The sequence below is a fragment of the Aquarana catesbeiana genome, linkage group LG10 (genome assembly GCF_042186555.1).
Source record: "Aquarana catesbeiana isolate 2022-GZ linkage group LG10, ASM4218655v1, whole genome shotgun sequence".
Classification (NCBI taxonomy): domain Eukaryota; kingdom Metazoa; phylum Chordata; class Amphibia; order Anura; family Ranidae; genus Aquarana; species Aquarana catesbeiana.
In genome coordinates, this window is record NC_133333.1 from 162,570,183 (window position 1) to 162,593,020 (window position 22,838).

Sequence of the window (22,838 nt, forward strand, 5' to 3'; positions counted from 1 at the left end):
AAAAAAAAAAAATTCTCATAAGTCTTTCTGTTTTTAAATTAAAGGAATTTCTGTACCCCCATAATTTTCACCACCATAAAATGCAGATAAATCAGAATCTGCACTGCCTTAGGCTGCTGAGGGTCATATTTAAATCCTTCAAGGGTTTGGGGTTCTCTGAAACTTCCATGGATGCACTCTTTTCATCCTTAACTCAAGTGCGTTCAACCAGGCTGGGCAATATTCTGTACAGCTGAGCTGAGCTCAATCATGACACTACAAAGAAGGTTGGAATACTGCAGCATATTAATAATGCCCTGGGTAAAAAGTTTAGGAGAGTAAGAAGTTTCATCTATCTGCATCTGATGACTGTACTTTTATTGTGGATGATCTGGGAGATATTGGAAGGTACTACTGTTGTAGTTTGAATGATCTGTCTATTTTATCATGGATATAATAAAAAATGTAAATATTTCTAATATTAAAACCTTTGTACAAGTTTCTATAAATTTCAAATTTTTACCAAATACTATTGGCATGACTACTGGACTTTGAACCTCAGGTATTTTCTTGAACAGCCTACCCCAGCTCATCAAAATGCACAGCTCCTGTAAAAGTGTAACTACTCATTTAAAAATATTCTTTGATAGAATATCCTACCGCTATTACCTAAGTCTAACTGAAACTCAATCTTTGGCATTGGAATTTCATGATCCCCAGTCAGCATTCTTTTTAAAACAACAATGTTTCGCTTATGTTTGGAAATAATATTTTTTAATTTAATTAATCAATTTACTTTAGGCCTGGAATGTTTATATTGTGGCATGCTCTTACTAGATTGCTACCATATAGTCTTTGTGTATAATTTTACTTTGTTTAGAAGGTCTCTATCAGAAGTTAGATGTTCCCTGTGGACTAGGTCCAGGAGTCTCCTGAGTAGAGATTGCTTTTTCTATCCTCATAGAAGGGTCTGAATCAGAGGTCTAAGTTTACTACAAAATAGAAGACCCTTTTTTATGTTGGCTGTATCATGGGAATTTTATCCAGCTTGCTATGAGTAAACTACCATTCAATAAATCTACGCTCATTTTTCTATATTTATTTTAGCTAAAAGCACAATCTCAGCTAAGCATCAAGCTGATCTACCAAAACAAATTGAACACTGAACATTTCACCAACTGCACATATGGTTGACCACATACTAATATTCAACATATCATATCAACAGGGCAGACTCACAAGAGCCACTGTATACATTTCCAGAAAATAGACATTTAAAATACAAATATAAACTACAATAAACTACTACATAATACATAGTACTGTGTTGCACAGCTTACCACTAAAAACAGATAAATCATCACAACCATATTAACAGTTACATTTCCATGCCGGTTTTATTAGACATTTTGTAAGACAGGTAAACATGTAAAAATCACATCTACATTCAGTTTTATTTTGGTCTCTACCACCTTCCAGTTTGTTTCTAGTTTGGAAGCTCTAAATCATCACTTACAACTTTGCAAAAATTATTGCTCTAAGGATGCTTACCTTTAGGCTCTTCTTTTGGAGCTTCCTTGGCTGCCTGTTTTGTGGCTGGTTTTCCAGGGCCAGGAGCCTTTTTAACAGCTGGAAAAAAATGTAACAGTTTGTGAACAAGTGGAAATCACTTAATATCCTTAAAAAAAAACTGCATTTTTGTGGGAAAAAAATAGCACAAAAAAATATAGTCTATACGATTGCCACAGCAGCCATATTGTAATTTAAAATTAAAAAAACAAAAAATTTCTATTCAGCCACTTCAGCCCCGGAAGGATTTACCCCCTTCCTGACCGGGCCATTTTTTGCGATACGGCACTGTGTCGCTTTAACTGACAATTGTGCGGTCATGCGATGTTGTACCCAAATAAAATTGATGGTCTTTTTTTCCCCACAAATAGAGCTTTCTTTTGGTGGTATTTGATCACATCTGCGGTTTTTATTCTTTGCTCTTTTAACAAAAAAAGACAGACAATTTAAAAAAAAAAAAAAAAAAATTTTTTACTTTTTGCTGTAATAAATATCCCCAATTTAAAAAAAAAAAATTCTTAATCAGTTTAAGCCGATATGTATTCTTCTACATATTTGTGGTAAAAAAAATTGCAATAAGCGTATATTGATTGGTTTGCGTAAAAGTTATAGCGTCTACAAAATAGGGAATAGATTAATGGCAGTTTTATGCTATGTGGAGTGTCTCTTTTATTATATGTGAATCGTTCCTGCAGAGCTAATTCCCAATGGTCCAGTGGTTCCCTGCACATTGTGGATGTATGGTGACAACTCACAGCAAAATTCCTGGTGTCTCTGTGGATGAGTGGAGGTTGGGGAGAGCACCCTTTCCTTGGGGGAATTCCACTATGCACTTGTGACCACTCTTATATAGAGGGTTGCATTATTTGATAAGCCTTGTGTGTGACCAATGACACCTGGCATGGTTCAATGTGCCGTACAATAAAGTCACTTGTGATGCGACCATGCTAAACCAACACTTTTGGGTTTATTTATAAAGCACCAAACATTCACTGGTAGAGAATCAATCATTGTGATAAAAATATGTGAACCTGGAAGATTATTTGCCAGATAATTTTTGGTGCAAGTCACATTCAGTACTTTATAAACAGACCCCTTTGCATCCAGGAAAATATGGTTTTAGTCTGATGTACTTGTTTCATAGGTGGCAGTTTTGTTTTCATGTTTTTACTTTTTTAAGCAGGGATACTTATGGTAAGCATTTAGAAACATCATGCTAAAGTATCTCTGAAATTTACCAGCAAGCTATTGTAACATCACTAGCATTTAGCAATGTCCTTGTTGTGTCACCACTGATATTAAGCTGTATCCTCTAATGGTAGACCACTGAGTCAAAGTCTATATAAAGATACAAACTGTATTACGCGCTTCAAATCTGTGAGTCCGTTTTTAATATGCTGGAGACAGGTGACTGAGTCTTTAGACTTCCCAGATATTCTTCTGATGACTGGCAGAGAAGGAGAGAAAATTCTAAACAAAGCTGTCAAATAAGCAGGCTCAGCACCCACTGGCTGAAAGCAAACTGAAGCATATCAAACCTCTATGGCAGCCAGGAGATCAAGTGAAATAACTGATCAGGGAAAAGTTTAAGAAATTTTCTGATCTTTTGCTCCTTTGTCTCATTCTAAAATTACTTTTTTTGTTGTGCTGACCAAAGAAGGTCACCTCATTACTCATGCTGGTTATTTGCTTTTGCTAATGAGTCTAAAATAAGTGAAATATTGTAATTAGCCAGATTGTCAAGTGCACTATTAGATAAAAATTTCCATGTGATGCAATCAAATATCACAGTCTTTCCCTCATCATGCAAAGTTTATAACTTTAGGTTTGGTATCTGTTGAAGTCTAAGTTGATTACATCTATGTATAAAGGATAGTGCATAGAAGCCTTTGCATGACACTCTACTAAACCAATGTTTTTGATATTAAAATGGTTCTAAAGCCTGAACATATTTTACCTTAATGCATTCCTTCCATTAAGGTAAAAATGTTTAGGCATTGAATGCTACCCCTTGACACTGGCTCCCATTGATGTCAATCAAAGTCAGTGATGGAGGGTGGGGGCGAGCCCCGCTGTCTGTGTCAATGGACGCAGCAGCAGGGTTTAGGACCGAGCACGCATGAGTGCCCCCATGGGAAGCCGCACTGGACAAAGAGGAGAAGCGCCGGCAGAGGACATGAGAAGAGGAGGTTCACTGCCACTCTGTGCAATTCCATTGAACATTTACAGCATCAAACAAAAATAGGCAATTTCCATAAAAAAAAACAAAAAAAAAAACAGCGATTGCAAGAAAAAAATTCTATCTATCTATAAAAAAGAGTTTTGGCTTTACATATTCCTAATTGTACATTATTTGTATTTATCATTATATAGATAGTATTTTTTCAACAAACTGAGAAAAAAAGTTGTTAATTGAAACCTCAGTCCCCTACCACTGCAGAAAATGCAGAATCATGTACATCTTGGTTATTTATAAGAAGTTTAACTAATGATCATCTTTCATTTGAATTATTTTATTATTGTAGACTTGTATGGTAACTCTCATAAATATTAATATATAAATATGAATATTACATTTCTATAATATTAATACAGAGAAGCAGACAAGTCTGGCTAAAATGTTCTGCAGATGCAAGTCTCCTAATATGGCATCTTTAATCTAACATAATGCTGAACCATCAGAAAAAAGAGAAGCATTAACAATTCTTGCTTCCAATAACTACTCTTTACCACCTGCTGTTTACCTCAATCCCTTTTATTACAGGTTCCAAATAAGTTGTGGTATGCTTTTAGGTATGCAATCTAGTTCAACGCGCTTTACATACAGTGAAGTAGACAGATTCCCTTGCATGTCTTCTTCTGTGTCCCTCTTTCTTCTTTCTGAGATGCCCAACACTAACAGGCAGCTGTTGCTTTGCCTGCCTATGCATGCTGCCACAAAGTCCATAGCTGAACGTAGATGACAGTTTTACATGTTTATCATTTTTAACCACTACAGATTGAAGAGGGGGAAAGGTGTCATGTTAAGAGGGAAAGAAAACTTTTCAACCACTTATACTGGTTGATCCACACTAACCCTATGCTTTTCACAACATTGATTCACAAGACTTTATAATTTTGTGAACAGTGAACTTCTGGTACTGTGCAGCAGCTCAGCTGTAGTGGAATATAAAGACACCAGAGGAGGGAGCATGAACACATAAGTTAACCTTCTGTAAAGTATATGAAAGTTGCCCAGTTGAGCTTTCCAAGTTTCTCTACGATCTGTCTGACATCCGTTCTGAGATAAATTGTTAGGTACAGAGAAAATTGAGTACTGTCAGTGATACTTTTTTTTATTACAAATTGTTATTGGCACAAATTGTTAGGTCAAATGTTAATAGCTTGTTTTATATATTGCATAGTTTATTTTTGATACATCTTTGTGCTGTTAAGTTAAAGTTTAATTCTAGCCAATTTTTTAAAAATGTTTTTTGATAGAGAAGAGAAGGGTTAAATGTCAGTGCTGACTGTGTCCCTGCTGGGTAGGTTCACCCTTCCTAATTGTTGGTCATTGTGAAGCCTAAAATATTATAGCTGGCATTGGAACAGAAGGATACATTTTCCAGTTGTAGTCTGTTTTTGTCACATCTGAGATTACATTTTCTATGAAAAGTGCTGAAATGCACATTCATTGTGGTACATTGGAGATGTGCAGTGTGTTACCTAAAATGAATGGCACTGTAACTAAATATGCCATGTATTGTGTGTTACATTGGATTTTTTTGAGCAGCTAATTCATAAGTGTAAGTGATTTCAGCATATCTTACATCAAAATGGTAGGTACTAAGAATGGACAAGGTACATAATTTACTATGCATTAGGTTCGTCAAATTTTGGGGAAAAACTTTCCCCATGAATACTTATTTGCTTTAATCAGCTGCTGACAACTAGTATTATATAATGCTTGCCAAACATAATAAATTTGATATCTTAGCTCACGACTTCAAAAATAAACTGGGATGGATTTAATACATGCTGATCCTGGAATTTCTGCAGCGAGATGCTAGCTGGAACTTTATCACTATATATTAAATACGGTATATATGAAGATTGCATTACCATGAATTGGAAATTCCTGCTAATTTATAGTTCCAATATATACTTTGGATTTGCTTGTCATATTATGATTAGACGAGATAATCTTCCATGAACTCTAGAGGACTGGTAACATCAAACTCCTTTTAACATAGGTCCAGTGCAGCTGAACTGAAGCTGTTTATAGGATCCACTGAGCCCTCAAAACATGATTGATGTGTACGTGGGCACTGACAAATGCAAGTTGGTGCAAATGGATAGCACTTGCTCTATGTGCTTGCATAAACCTGCATAGTACATATTCTGTGAACACAATAATGCTGTCCTAAGGACTCAGTGAACTCTATGAACATTTTCTTTTAAACTAAACTAAGCTTTATTTGATGCTGTGGGGCCTCAGAAGTTCTGCAATCAGCTATATGCACTAAGCTGTATACTCTGTATGACAAATTTATTGGGTGGGAATTGTGTAGGGAAAATAAAAAGAGCAGTAGGACTTTCCACATAAACATGCAAGTGTAGATTTTCCATCCTACAAACTTTGATTGGACACGGCTCTCTCCCTTTCTATCCATGATGATGGCCTAAGTTGTGGCCGAGAGCTTCAGGGATTAAAGGAATTGGCACACAGCCACTTACACATCATAATGCTGAGCACGAAGAGCAACATTCCTATGTATATTAAAAGGTTCCAGACTGCCTCTAACTCTGCCTGTGCTTTGTACATGGATTCTCCAATAACCCTTCATTATTTGCACTTTATATTTTAGAGGTGTAGAGTAATGTGTACTCACACATTGCCCATTCTGGGTCTTTTGACTTAGAACTGAACTGCTAGTAGAGTTGGGTTAGCCGTTCCAGTGGTTGGGCTAGGTGTACTGATGCATATATAGAGTTAGAACTGCAGATAATATTGAGGTGCCTTGAAGTGACTCTGCAGCTTATGCATGTTTTTTCAAATGTGTGCAAATTAAACTCCTGGTTTTAACATAAACTATTAGACAGGATAATTTGGTTGGTTGCAGGATGGTTGGTAAGTTGAGATGGCATTTTTCTTTAGTTTGTTTGACCTGCATCGCCCTTCCATGTGCTCCTTACTGCGGAGGCCAGTTATAGGTGGGGGCAGTGGCCATTTGTTTTGAAGGTATACTAATGCAATGTGGGAAACTGTAACTACATCACTCCTTTAGCATGTTAAGTGTGTCAAGATGTCTAATTTTGATATTCAGGCTAGCTACTAGGGTAAGGGTGGCACAATACAGTTGGCCTAATGCAGTAATGTTATCTTTACTGTCATGAATTAGTTGTGGGCATTGCCAGGACCTATTGTTTGCTTTGCTTTTTGCCCATGTTGAACGAAGGGACATGTACCTCGTCTGGAAAATGGGTGTAACTTGGGAGGTGTGTGATGTCACCTTCTGCCAATGTAGAAATGCTTAGGAAGGCTAGTGTACAATGGAGATATTTTGGATTTTTTGGATATCACAGATTATGGCTTCAGCAGAGCTACCACTGTCCGGGTCAGAGCTGAAGCCCAAGCAAACTCATGCAGTAGAGATTGAATAATTGAAGTTTAAGGAGGCCTAAGCAATCATGGTGACTGCTTCCCTGCTTGACTCTACTAGTTTGGAGAGAAGTAAGTCTGAAAAAGACCAATCCAGCATTCCAAAGACACACACCATGACCATAAGTTGGGTAAGGGGAACTTGGACTCTTGTGCAGTTGACTGTTCACAGAAACTTGCACACATTCAAACAGTGCCCGTTGCTCCCTTGTATTATGGTATGGTGGCTGTTAAGGTGGAGGCATGAAGGTAAAAAAACCTTGTGTCTTTACAACCACCTTAAAATCACTTTAAATCTGCTGATTAGGAGCAGGCGTAGAGCCTACTGCACAAACATGCTACAATGCAGTGGAATGTCTAGCTGTTGTTGGAGGTAAGTGTGCAGATCCAGCATGTCTGGGCAAGAGAGTGAACACAGCTAGCCCTTAAACCAACCATCAAGCTGCCAGATCATTATACATATAATACAGGCTGATTTACTAAAGGCAAATGGTTTGCCCAGTTTACAGGGGAATTTGCTTGATGAATGAAAGAAAATAAATAAACTGTATTTTTACTTGCGCGTAATTAGGTGATGGAAGTCAGGAAAGCTTCTCCTTGTTTATTAAGCTCTAGAGAAAATTCTCTTGCAAAGTACAACTTCCTTTGGCTTTAATAAGTCAACCGCACAGAGTGTAAGCACAGTTAAATATAAAAATATTGTTCTTATTTATAGTGTCAGTCACAGGAGAGTGCTCAGGCAGAGGCACATAGGTAGCTAGATGCAGGAGCTTCTGAGACAACTACATGTAAAAGATAAACACAAAGAAAAGCAGTGCAAACGCAGTTAATAGTGTGGTAGTTCAATAAAAGTTGTTAATAATAAAGGATTAAAAATCATTTACAAACATGTGAAAGATAGCAGCATGTACACAAGGCTCGGTAAGGTCCAACGTCTCTAGTGTGGGATCTTCCATCCTGGCCAGGGGCTGAGAGCACATCTATCTGGCAACCTCAGTTTGTGATGAGTCCGCCATCCAAAGCCCTCATTGCAGTCTGACATTATGAGATGCTGCCTCTGGAAATGGGTGCAGGAATGTATTTTGGGAAAACCCTCCCATTACTCTGCTTCTGGGACAAGTAGTCCAAGAAACTTTGGTTATATCACAAGCAGGCATGTTCAGATCCAAACCCACCTGAGATACCCTGCTAGGAAGCTGCCATTGCACACCCCCATAAGCTTTTGAGGCATTCCCCACCCTGCAGCTGCACTTATACAAGGCCCACCACTTACCGACCACCCCATAGCATATTTACTACTACAGAGTGGCCATGCAGCACAGGATCACATATATATACGTGATGCTGCACTTCCAAGTATCGGGAATGAGGGTGCACCACCAGCGGCTTGCTCCCCCTGTAATTTGTTTTCCACTAGTAAAAGCACCTCCCCTACAGTTAGAAAACACATTTTAGGCACACATTTAACCCTTTGATTACCGCTGATGTTAACCCCCTTCACTACCAGTGTCATTAGTACAGTGACAATGCATTTTTTTTAGCACTGATCACTGTATTATTGTCACTGGTTCCCAAAAAAGTGTCAGTTAGGTGTCCCATTTGTCCACCGCAATATCGCAGTTCCACTATAAGTCGTTGATTGCCACCATTACTAGTAAAAAAATATAAAAATTCTATAAATATATCCCATGGTTTTCAGATGCTATAACTTTTGCGCAAACCAATCAACATACGCTTATTGGATTTTTTTTTTACCAAAAATATGTAGCAGAATACATATTGGCCTAAATTGATGAAGAAATTAGATTTTTAACATTTTTTATTGGATGTATTTTAGAGCAGAAAGTAAAAAATATTGTTTTTTTTTTTTTTTTTTTCAAAAATTGTCAGTAGTTTTTTCTTTATAGCGCAAAAAATAAAAACCACCGAGGTGATCAAATACCACCAAAAGAAAGCTCTATTTATGGGGAAAAAAAATACATTTTTTTTTGGGTACAGCTTCGAACTTCCATGCAATTGTCAGTTAAAGTACCACAGTGTCGTATCGCAAAAAATGGCCTGGTCAGAAGGACCGTAAACCTTCCGGAGGTGAAGTGGTTAGGTGGGAAATGCCTTGGCTGCATTTGTTTGGTGGTGTGCAACGACAGCTTCCTGGTGGGAAAGCTCAGGTGGGTTCAAACTGGGATCCAAACACGCCTGAGCTCATCCCTAATCACAAGCAGGAGCTGTGAGCCAGCTTGTAATATGTATAATGTTACGCAAGCTTTGATAAGGCAATAGGCCACTGAACCACACTTCCAAAAAATGTGTTTCTGCACATTTTTCTATTAGTGCCCAATGCCTGTAGGTTGTGCTTTCTTAAAACAGACTGGAGTTCAGCTGTAAATTAGCCACTGCATTGACTGAATCTTAATTTAAAATGTCTCTTTCAGTTCTGTTTATTGAGTTTATATTCAACTGTATCATTTCATTTCATCTGTCCTTCTTTAATAATATGCAATCAATCCACTTAAATGGTTACGGCAGTGAGAATGCATGGATTGCAGTTTGAGTTTAAATTTGCAATATCAAGTGATAAGATAGGGTCTCATGTGGCAAATACTTAGCCAGTCTATCCTCGGCTAATTAAAGACCCCCCACCTGAATCCTCAGGAGAGCCCCTACTCCTCCTCTCAGACCAAGCTGACCTTATGATCCCCTTCTCAGATTGCTGCCTTTCTGAGTTCTCACCTAATTGGGACAGAGAGAACTGGGCAACAGTCTGTGTGTAAAACAAGCAACCATGATATAATTAGCTGTTTGCTGTGGTTAATGAAAACATCCCTAATTAGCAAATCCATAAAGATATAATAACATTTGTGAAGGATTAGTTCAGCTGCATTCAGTATAGACAGACTGCCTTCGAGCTGTACAGGAGGTATGCCTTTATAAATAAACAAAGATGGATTTTCAGGGAGCGTATATTTTTTTGTTTTTATGTTAAACTTAATATCATTTTTTATGAGTGATTTACAATTTTTGCATGCTTGCTGTAACATCTTTGGATCATTATACTGCGTGTGTGTCTGGGGTTGATTTACTAAAGGCAAGTAGGCTGTTCACGTTGCAAGGGAGGTTGCACTTTGTAAGGTAATTTTCCCCAGAGCTTAGTGATTGTGGTGACATTTTCACTTTCCAAAGAATACCCAGTCACCTGCAAGGAAAACAAAAAAAAAACCTCACATTTGCTTGCACATGATTGTATGATGGAAGTCAACTGAGCTTCACTTCATTTACTTTGGGAAAAATTCAGTAAATCAGCCCCTCTGTTTTGGGCTGGTAGCCTCCCTGATCAAAAACTGCTGAAATTAAAAATCTCACCTTACGTAGTCAGTTGTATATATAGACACGATCTGACTGCCGAAATTGCACCCTTTCAGCAGAACACTCTATTGACTTATACGCTCGTAGGGTGGAGTTTTTGTAATTCTAAATTGTTGTTATCCTTTGGGATGACAGGCGAGGTTTTTTAACCTACCTGATCATCAACCCCAACAGGAACATAGGTCACTCACCAACATTGGATTATAGCCTAGAAAAAAGTGTTACATACAGTTAATTGAATGATTAAGGTTAAGGGCCCGTTCTATCCAAAACTGATATTTCAGTTCTGAGTAAGTGCTGGAAAACTAAACAAACTATGATTTATTCTTCTTCTTGTTGACCTTGTTGGTAAGATCCGTATGCTTTGGTTCTCAGATTAGCCTTTGTTGCCTAGAGGCTTTCCATAGGATTTATTTGTTTTGTGATATAAATCAAAAGGAGTGAGACTCCAAGGTGGTCTGACACTCACACACTTCGAACATTTATGAGTAAATGCTTCTGATATTTGTTGGCTTATCAGAAAAAATGCATGCCGATGTATCCCAGATTTAAAATTGGCATATTTAATATGTAAAAGAATTACAAAAAACATTGAATAGAGGGAAATTGAAACAGGACTTTAAAGGTACCAACACACTTAATAAAAAATAAAAAAAATGTATTTTCTCACATTAAAAAATTGCATATAAAACATCAAGGCAGTATCCAAACGATCTTCTACAATGATGATGCAGTATTTTCTCTCAAAATGTTTTGCCAGACTATGGCTTCATCAGGAGAATAAACGTGTATACTGCATATGGAATCGCTGCAATGTGTAAAGACAATCCAAACTACCACAGGTCAAAGATTAGGCAACCTCAGAGAATTTCAAGGAAACATCAATATGCCACAGGGGAGAACAGACAAGCCCCAGACTCGCCTGCCATCTGTGTGGAAAGAGGGGATATAACCCCACAGACAGATGCATTGGATTTGTATACAGACGGGTCTCTATTAAATGCTTAAAGAGTGTGGGATTGAGCCACATAGGGATTACCAGAGGGAGCAAAGAATCTTCTTGTTCAATTCAAACAAGTCACTGCTGTGCTTGAATAAAGTGGCCAATCGCTCCTGGGGCAATGATCACGGCAAAAAGAAAAAGAATTACGAAAAAACATATTGACTACAGTTTTCTGGTTCTATGTAAATACATAACAGAAATTACTAATAGAAGAAAAGTTTTCTTTGTGATAAAATAAAGTGAAGTAAATTTAAGAGAACAAAATGTAGGATAATTATAAGCTAGTATTAAAAAAGCAATGTTATCAGACATAAGATATAAAGTGTCTTCTAATTCAAAAAATAGAAAATTATTTCCTATAGTTGGTTAAAACTGGACGATTCAGTTATTGGTAAGCAATTATATGAATATAAAATATAGAAATATCCAAATTCAGAAAGCACATGAATATTACTTGGTATCAAATCTCCCGTTAGTACAAGTAATCATAATCTTTTTGACATTTAACCTCTAATCATCACATAGTCTTCAGTTCCGTTCTATAGACATCAGGCTAATGGCATCTGGAAATAGGAGACTATGTTTGGTGTAAAATAAAAAAGAGCTTTTGACATGGTGTTAGGTTTTCTATCAGCACACATATCATATAAGAGTTAAAAATGTATATATTACTGGCCCATAGATATGCAAGCTGCCTACAAATAATACATTAAAGGCTCAGTTTTATATAGAGATGTGCTGGACAGCCAATCAGAACAAACAACTTGTTAATTTAATTAAAGTGTATATACACTTTCTTTTCAATTTTAAAGAGAGTATGGAAGGGATAAACCCTGTCCAATTTTGGTGGCTTCCTGTGTAATTTTCTTTATTTGGTATGATAACCACTTTCACCATGACAGCTAGCGATGAAAAATGCAAAAATTGACAGGTGTCACTAGTATACTACACCCCTTGTAATTTTTTAAAGGCTGTCTGTGTTACTTTCTTTATTTGGTATGGTAACCACTTTCATCATGACAGATCATATTGAAAATTGCAACATTCTAACCAGCATGAGACTCTAGGTCAGTGGTTCTCAACCTCTCTAGTGCCGTGACCCATTGATAAAATTTCCCAAGTTGTGGAGACCCCCAACCGTAAAATTATTTTCATAGCATAGGTTGTCAGCACCCAAGGCAAGACAAGTAATTTGCACCCCTAACCCACGGACATTTAGTGCTCCCTGAGTCCCTTCCACTCGTACAGTATTAAAACCCCTTATGGTACATTTTAGGATGTACCACTCTTTCTCTTTCTTCTCCTTTTTTTCCCTTTTATCTCCCTCTATCCTAATTTCTTGTTTTTTTCCCCATTCCTCTTTCTAGCCATCTTTCTTGTTCTTTCTGTTATTCTTTCTCTCCCTTTTTCTTTGTTCCTCCCCCTCTTGTCCTCTCCCTTCCATGTATTCTTTATTTTTATTCCTTCTCTTACTCCTTGGTGGGGGGGGGGGGGATGAGTGGCAATGTTGGCGGGGAGTTCTGATCAGCCAACTTAGATGCTCTTAATCAAGGTCATCTGCTGATCTCAGAACTGTAGTGGGGACTTTTAATGGCAACTCTAATCACAGATAGTTTTACTCACTGTGTCTCCGACTTTGTGGTGTCTCGTAGCAGTGACAACTATGCCGTAATCAGGAGATGGGGTCTCCTCTAGCCCCTCCCACTTTACATTCCTCACCAGTCAGCTGACCTCTAGTCTCTGCCCCCCAGTCATGCCGTGAACTGAATGAGCGGCTGCGAAGAGGCTGAGTGGGCGGCTGCGGGCTCCAGGGACAGCCCTGCTGGGTGGCCACAAAAAGGCTGGGAAAGCGGTGCAGTCTTCAGAAACAGCCAAGGATTTGGTGACCCCTGGCAAATTATCATTTGACCCCCGAGGGGGTCCCGACCCCCAGGTTGAGAACCACTGCTCTAGGTAAAAACACCAGTACTTTTTTCATGCCAGAAATCCTATGCATGTATTGTATGCATGAATTTTGCGACTACATTTCACATTATGAAATTCACATTATGAGAAATAACTTAAATAATGATATATACGTGTATGTCTGGTCAAACCTTTTTTTCTTAGTTTTGGAAAGAATAAGGAAACGTCTGTTATAAGTTAAAACCTCTGTTTTGCACAGAGAAAAGTTTTAACAATATGTCTTTATTTCTGGTTCAAGCTAGAAGGACTGCTGATAAGTAACTTAGTTCAAAAGAGCAATCTCTCCAGCAGAATGTATCCGTTACAGACATGAGACACATCATTTAACACTATCAGGAGCGCTTACAATGATCAGCTTTTATTTATCTATGTAAACCCTTTATCCCAAAAGGAAAAAAAAGACCGTTTGCTGTAGCAGAATATACATTTTTAGCTGGCGTTGGCCTTTATTTATTAGTGTATTTAAATCTGCTAGTACATTTAACACTCCCCTCCCCCCAGACTGGCAATGCTGCTGTCCAAAGGTACCCCCTGTGCTCATTCATCCAGAGTGTGGGCACTGAAATAAAGGAGGAGTGTTACTAGCCAGAGGAAAGAAGAAAAGAACCTGAGGTTGCTCATTTCAGATGATTGCAAAATGAGCAAACAGTGTAGCCAGGTAGTGCAGAAAGCAAATAAACTTTACTGTGATGTTTACCAACAGAAGGTCTACAACACCTGTACGATTCCAAAGTTGCGCCGACTTTGGAGTGCAACTTTGATGCAACTCTCAGGCTTCATTCACACTTGTACGACTTGTCATGCAACTTTGGACATCAAAGTTGCATGTCATGTCGTTCCCCATGTAAATAAAATATACTGTATGTGCAACTTAAAGTTACTGGGGTTGATTTACTAAAGGCAAAAAGACTGTGCACTTTGGAAAGTGAAGTTGCACACGGCAAGAGCAGTTACTCCAGAGTTTAGTAAATGAGGAGAAGCTCTGCTGACTTTCATCAACCAATCATATGCAAGCAAAAATGCTGTTTTTTTTATTTTCCTTGCATGTGATTGGGTATTCTTTGCAAAGTGAAGCTTTACCTCATTTACTAAGCTCTGGAGCAACTGCACTTGCAGAGTGCAATTGCACTTTCCAAGGTGCACAGTCTATTGGCCTTTAGTAAATCAACCCCAGTGACTTCAAAGTAGTTTATGCACTACTTTGGTCTGACTTTCATGCAACTGGAGGGCCATAAACGTCAATGTTAACCCTCAAAAATTGCATAAAAGCAGTACCTGAATGTTATATGTTGCAACAGTTGTGCAACAAGTGTCCATTATCACTGGTCAAAGCCAAAGTCGTATCCAAGTCGCACCCATCCAAAGTTGCGTCAAAGTTGCGCAACTTTGGAGTTGTACAAGTGTGAATGGAGCCTTATTTTACATTGATTAGAATGTTCCCAGGTCTGGGGACATGACTGAAACATAAATACAGATAAGGTTTAAAAGGTGAAGGTGGGATGAAAAACAATGAGGACATGACCTTCAACTAGTAGGAGGAAAATTCAAGAAAGAAGTAGTCCATACTTGGAACAGACTTCTAGTAACAGCAGTGAGTCAGGCAACAGTAGGTAAAATTAAACAGGCTTAGAATGAACATAGATCTGTACTCAAACAAAAAGGTCACAAAAACTCTCAAAACAAAAAAGTAAAAAAAAATCTCAAATTGAAGGAAAAAATGTAAATACTGAAAATAAAATCTTATATATTATAATGTTAATGTAATCTCAAAAGTTGTTTTAAAGCTTTCTAATTATGCAGCTTTAATTAAAACAACAACTGGTGTTCTTACCATAAAGGCCCCCACTTTCTGATTTGGGGTGACAACTGTCTCTAAGTTTTGCTTGTGTGCATATCTGATTAGGAGAACAAGAGGCCTTGTGAGTTGGATTGGCCTCTTTACTTAATATAGAAATATGGCCATAGTAAGGCAATGATGACACAAGCTTTCTCGCCCCTTTAGGGACTGAACCCAAGCCCACCTCTCATCTCAACCTGAGCTAATCTCTGGTCCAAAACAAGGATTTTTATCCAACACTGTAGTGAGTGCATGTAGACAAAAAGTAGACCTGAATATCTGGACAATATTAACAGCACTGACATGCAAAAAAAATGTAAAAAAATTTATAAGGAAAAAAAAAGTGCGCAAATGTCAAGGAAATAGGCTTCTGGGTAGAATTTGAAGCCAGGACCCAAGGGCCCATAAACATGAACCTTAGTACTGCTGTGCTTGTGGAACTCAAAGTTCAGCTTGTTTAATATATGCTGTAAATGTCATCATTTGTATGATGCAGCACACAGACGTGTTTTAGAATATAATATTAATGTGATAGAGACGAAACTACTAAGTCAAAAATAATAAACTGTTATTGCAACCTTTCAACATTCCATCTTGTGTCTGACAATATTATTGCCCATTTAACCTTTGTCTATCTTTGGGTATGTCACAACCATCACGAAGACATTATAACAGAGTTAAAGTTAAAGGTCATGTCTACACCTCAGTAAATCCCTGAGATAGTTAGACAGTGGACTGTTTAATGGCCTGTAACTTGTCTATTAACATCACTATTATATAAGAGCACAGCAGACAGCACTAGAACTGCAAAGGCATTCTTTCCATCAGTACAAGAGGTCAGGGCTGTGAGCAGAGTGTATAAAGGCTACACATACAGATCAAAAAGGTTGATTGGCAAAATGTCACTCTTGTGTAGAAACCCATGACACTATTTTATCAGGTGGATAAAATAAAGGAGGTGTTTATTAACTCTTCCTTTAATACAACTGCACTGTAATTGTAGGGAACCCAGTCTGTGTAAAAACATGTATTTTTCTTTAGCTCTAGTAGTCCCTTATCTGGATAATAAAAATAGATAAAAACATGGCATTCCTTGTTTCTCTAGAGCAGTGTTTCTCAACCTTTTGAGGTTGAAGGCACCCTTTATTCCACACAATTTTGAGGCACCTCATTCTAAAAAAAATCTAGCAACATCCACATGTGTAAGGACACCCAACATTACGGTGATTTATTCTTCCAAAGCAAATACATCTTTGCACACTGGTACTGATTAGTATTCCAATGTTTCTCTTCTCCTTCAGTTTCTCTCCCCCACTTAGCTAATATGACCTTGGTGCTGAAGGAGAGGGGCAGGGGAGGGGCAGGTGCCCGACGTCCTCCTTATTAACCAATGACATCAAACTGGCAGCTAGAAAGTTGTAATGGTGCACATTTTGTGTAACTAATAGAAAGGCTTGATCCACCCCACTGGCGTGTATACAGTTTTTGGGTAATTTCTAGGTATTTTGACAAGGCACCACTGAAGACACCTGAAGGCACCCCAGGGTGCCTGGGAATCTTGGTTGAAAAAGTTGAAAAGTCTGCTCTAGAGATATGAAGCTCCATTTTAGCCAGTGTGCTGTGCATATAAGGAGCAGAAATAGGAGCAACAACATCCAAGAGATTCCAGAATGCTGGAACTTACCTAACCACTTAAAGCCAAAGTCCAGGTTTCCTGTCACTTTAAATAGTTGTTTTTTTTTTTCAAGTTGGCCCAAATTAACTATTTCCATTATCAAGTTATTTTTATGGCTGTGAGCCCTGTATCGTACTATAGTAGGATCAACTACTTACAGTACGCATCGCTGTGTTCGTATTAGTATAACTGTTTTCCCAACTGCTACCGGAACAGAATCAAGTCGGGCTTCTCAGCCATTGAGAGGAAGTCTTTTTTTAATTAATCAATGAATACAAGGCTTCCACGGATTGGACCGAGGTGGAGAGGTGCACGGAAGATGTCATAATCTCAGTCTTGGCCAAACAGAAGAAGCCTTGTATTCATTGATTAAAAAAAGAAAAGAATGGCTGAGAAGCACTCTCAGCCCAACTCAATTTTGTTCCTGGAAAGACAGCCATACTAATAGGAACACAGCACTGCATACTGTATGTAGCTGATCCTACTAGATTATGATACAACGCTTACAGCTGCCAAATAGCTTGGTAATGGAAATAGCTCAGTGGATGTTGCAGCTGCTTGAATACAAAAGCCAGCAGTGGAGATGCCTCCAACTGCCTTGTTTAGCATGAATGGAGGAAACTATTAGATTTTTCTCATTTAGCTTGCAAGAATTGTATGCATGCATTTCCCCAAAACAAGCCATTATTCACATGCCAACAACTAAATATTCTGGTTGTTGAGTGATTAATGTAGAATCATATATTAATTTCTACATTTAAGTTATTTCTAGCCTTCTCCTATTAATCTGAATGATCTTGAAGTTTCTAAACTTTCTAAACTTACTTTGTGAAGATCCCGCATTGCTTTTAAGGTGTAGGTGGAGGTTCACTTAATGTGGCTTATTAACTAATTCACATTATAATAGTAACTAAATAATTATTATCTACCTACTACTTTATCACTACAACTACAACCGCAAGATTTTGTAACTTTGCATCATGTCCTAATAAAGAATTGTTTTTAGTCACACTACCTTCTTTTCCTAGGGGTCTTTTCGTAGTTGTCTTTATTTAGATTTTTCAAGTAAGCCTATATTGGATTGTCAAATATAAGTATTGTCTCTGTTGCTATTACAATGCTCATTTCCCTTTGCTTTTAACTTATTTACACCAACTATTATTATTATTATACAGGATTTATATAGCGCCAACAGTTTGCACAGCCCTTTACAACATGAGGTCAGACGGTATACTTACAATACAAATCAATACAGAAGGGATCAGAGGGCTACCATATAATTGATAATATTTAAAGTACAGCCATGTATGCAATGATACATTTTTTGTCTTTGGTCTTTTCTTCTGTAAAGTGAGCTTTTCATAATAGAAAAACAGATTCCTGATTTGTTTTTGAAGGTGCGGGCTCCAGATTTTGGCCAGTCTTTCTTCACTATCTAGTGAGTCAATGACCTAATGGAAATGTCACTGTCTACACATACAAAGAGCACCTGTTATAGCAGTGAAAATGGCCTGAGCAGATGTAAGACACATTGGAGACAGGTGGGTGTTGCTCCACAAAATGAAATCAGTCTGGCTAATCAGCTCTCCCTCCCCAGGAGACCGATTGCTGCTCATGATTGCAGACAGACACACAAGGATTGCATGCTCAGGCTTGCCTGGCCATATTGACAAGTATCCTAATTAGGCTGATGCCTAAAGAAATGTTTAGTCTGTGCTAAAGCAGGAAGCAGCCAGCAGTGGTCAACTTTCTTGATATGAGGGGCCTCAAGTGCAGTCCATACATAATAGTCAGTGAATATTCAGTGCCAGAGACAGCAGACACATAACTGATTATCGTCAAAGACTATGGGCATGATACAAGAAATGGAAAAAGACTGTGGACATAATACAGAAGATGGTCTGAGACTGCAAATGTGACACAAGAAATCAGAGGCATAACTAGGACCTTCAAGTCCCCAGAGCAAGAAACCATGAAGGGCCCCCCTGACCCCCGGGACCGTGCCCCTTCCCACTGATCCAGGGGCTGTTTACTCCCATCGCAGGACCCTTTATTATGGTCCTGCAGTGAGACCTTTTTAACATGTTCTGAAGCTGGCTCCCTCCCTGCCATCTTGGGGCACCCCATGGAGTTAGTATGCCAGGGCCCAGTCATAAGTGCAACCTTTGTGGCCCTGCTAGTTCTGCAACTGTTGTCAGTAGTTTTTATTTTTTTATTTTTGTTTTTGTTATTTTTTACCATGTTATTGCATTTATTTAATTATTTTTACAATTTAATTTTTTATATTTTTTTGAATTTTTTTAGGAGCCCCATTGGGGGGCTTTGGTGAAATATTAGGGGTCTAAACAGACCTCTATGTTTCAGCTTTGAGCAAAGAAAAGGAGATGAAAGATTCAGTTATGAATGAACAGAGTCAGTGATCAGTAATGAGCACTGACTCTGTCCATTCAGAAAAAGAATGGGCCAGTAAATGACATATTTACTGGTCCCTTCCCCACTCTCCATCCTGACATATCCCCTGCAGCAGCTGGCAGAAGAGGGGAGGAGGAAAGCTGGTAGTCCTGGGGGGGCAGGAGAGCACACAGTGGGCCTTGGGCATCAGGACCTGGATAAGGGGTCCCAGGAGCTTCGGCATATAGAGGAACTGATCCCCACCATTTTTCCCCTGCAGTTGCTGAATGGCTGCAAGAGGGAGGGGAGGATAAGCTGGCTTTTAGGGGCTGCAGGAGGAGAATGGAGGGGATTGGTTCCTTTATATGCCACTACTCCAGCTTCCCCTCCTATCCAGGTGTACAGGGGGCTGCACAGGCCCCTGGAGAATGGGGCTGGGTTGCAATTGTAATGCCTGTAGGTAAGCCCCTGCAAGAGATGGTCCGAGACTGCAGACATGATACAAGAGATGGTTTGAGACTGCAGACATGATAAAAGAGATCATCAGAGAATGCAGACATGATAAAGAATGGTCAGAGACTGGTCAGAGACTGCAGACGTGATTACAGACATGGTATGAGACTACAGACATGACACAAGAAATGGTCAGAGACTGTGGACCATGGAACATGAGATGGTCAGACAATGCAGACATGCTGAATGAGACAGTTGGAAATTGTGAACATGGTATAGGAGTTGTTGGAGACCAGGAACAACCTTCAGAAGACAGTCCTTGACTGGAGACATGTTAAATGGGACTGCTAGAAATTGCTGCTATAACAGGGCAATGGGAAAATATTATTGTCTGCAGGGACTTCTGCATGGACTACGTTTCTGAAAAGCTTTGTACTTGGAGATAGATCTAAAAAAAAAAAAAAGAACACATCTGCATATCTGGTGTAGGTGTATTAATTTGCAGCTTCTCCTTCAAATCCAATAAATCGATGAATTGCTATAACTCAAAGAGCATGACAGTGCACCTGACTGTAAAGTATGCTACAGTCTACCTGCAGTCAATGCTGATCTAGTTTTGAATTTGTTGAAAGGTAAGGTAAGGTTTTTCTTTTCTGTCTTAACTTTACTGGGGAGACTTTTCCCTCATCTCCTTCAGATATCAAGACAAGAAATCAATATTAATGCTGTCAAAAGTGCTACTTCTTTCCAATCTACTAAAAATGTGTTTTGTCTGTGTCCCCATATGAGAGCTTTCCCACTATTTTCTGTCCTGAGATAGATAGCAATAAAAACAATCATATTTTTAAATAGGCCTGTAGTATACCTACGGTATGTAAGTTGTATTTGAGGCTTAATTTTGTTTGCTGTAACATTGTTTGCATTGAATTTATAGGAAGAGATGAGGGCAAAAATAAAGTGCTAATTCACTAAAATGAAATGCCACATTGTCAAATAATTTGACAGCATACATTTTTTTAGGGCTTGTTAACATTGGAATGCAGTGTGGGCAAGGCATGTTCTGTGCACATTTTCTGCACTAAATGTGAATGCGCTGCCCTCGCAAGATGTGCCTAGTTGCCAATTATTATTCAGTGCCACAGTATCATGTGATTTGGTACAGCACAGTGGTGTAGTGGGGTGGCACAGTGGTGTAGTGGATAGCACTCTCACCTAGCAGTAAGAAGGGTCTCTGGTTCGAATCCCAACCATGACACTACCTGCCTGGAGTTTGCATGTTCTCCCTGTGCCTGCGTGGGTTTCCTTCGGGCACTCCGGTTTCCTCCCACACTCCAAAGACATGCTGGTAGGTTAATTGGATCCTGTCTAAATTGTCCCTAGTATGTATGAATGTGAGTTAGGGACCTTAGATTGTAAGCTCCTTGAGGGTTAGGGACTGATGTGAATGTACAATGTATATGTAAAGCTCTGCGTAAATTGATGGCGCTATATAAGTAACTGCGTAAATTGATGGCGCTATATAAGTAACTGAAATAAAATAAAAAAAATAAAATCTGAAAAAGTAGTGCTTGCATATGTTTGGCAGCCTCCTGAAATGAATGGGCTGTGAAAACCTAAATGCACAGATCTGAGCGTGTTCCAATGTGAAATGGTCCCTCAGACGCACACATAAGTTGCCACCACTAACAAATTACAGGCTTACTTGATTTGATTGTAGACGTTCTGTCACAAATTACAGGCTTGTAAGAGACCAAAACTCCAGAAGACTGCTCCACAGCAGATAACAGGATGGTACATTGATTTTTGTAAAGGCACAAAAACCAGTCATTTTACAGAGTTAGTTCAGACACACAATATACGGCTCATTTTGTCTCTTCAAATTTCTCAGCCCCTTTAAAGAAGAATTCCAGGTATGGATATTTTATACATAGTTGCATTGGTCCAGCTTGGGGCATTGCAACTATATATATATACTGTACCATACCTGGCCTATCCCCCTGGAAGGTGGTAATCACTGAAGTAGACACCACTACTCCAGTGATCTCCACTTCGGGGTCCCATGAAGAGCGGCTCTCCTGCTGCTTTCTGAACACAGGAGGTTTGCCGCTCGGCACAGGTGCCAATCCGAGGATTCTTTGCATTTTCTGAATGAATGCAAAGCATTCCCTGATTAAACAAGGTGGAGAGGTGGGACAGTAATGCCGCATCTTTAAAAAAAAAAAAAAACTGCTTATCTGAAAATACAGTATGCTTTCATACACTTTAATGGGGTTTATTACAGTGGCGGCCTGTCAATAGGGGGCCAAAGTTTTCATCATCGCCACCTTGCCGTCCATCTCCCACATGGGGATCGGGGGTTGTTGTATTTAGCACCATTAATACAGCCCCATTGATGTTTAATTTTTATCCCATGAAGTGATGACTTGGCGTAGTGGAGCAAACAGTCTATTCAAAATAAAAATAGATTGCTCAGAGTTGGGATGTAGCATCAACCTAAAATATTACAAAAGCTTTGAAAAGTGGGAGGAAAATAGTCTATCTTTCTAGGCTTCCTCCTTTGCAGTATACCTCTTGCTACAATGTAACAGGTATTCTTTTTGCGCCCAGTATAGATGCCTTGCCTGAGTGCCAATGTAAATGATCTGTGCTGTTTGGCCTGTCGCATTCAGTTATTTAACAAGAGAAAGTGATCTTGTATTTAAATGTGTTCTGTTGTATTTTTATATAAGGCATGCCCTAGTTCCTAATTGACATTAGCAAGTGTCTTCTCCAACTTTGAACATTTAGGAATGTATCTATACAGTCATAGCAAAAGAAGCCCAGGACTGTAACATGTAGATACCATTCATCTATAACATTAGGAACATAAGACTTTCCAATTATAAGTGTCATCTAATATGTAACACATAAACACCTATGACAATATTTAACATCTGCAATATACTAACCTACATTATTGCTA

The 22,838-nt window shown here is 38.7% G+C and overlaps 1 protein-coding gene across 1 annotated transcript in view; it reads right to left on the reverse strand.

Moving 5' to 3' along the window:
- LOC141110993 (myosin-binding protein C, fast-type-like) overlaps positions 1 to 22,838 on the reverse strand; it is a 154,023-nt gene that overhangs the window by 122,655 nt on the left and 8,530 nt on the right. Inside the window, exon 2 of the mRNA XM_073602874.1 lies at positions 1,531 to 1,608. Coding sequence (XP_073458975.1) covers positions 1,531 to 1,608 — 78 coding nt within the window. The remainder of the gene's footprint in view (positions 1 to 1,530; positions 1,609 to 22,838) is intronic.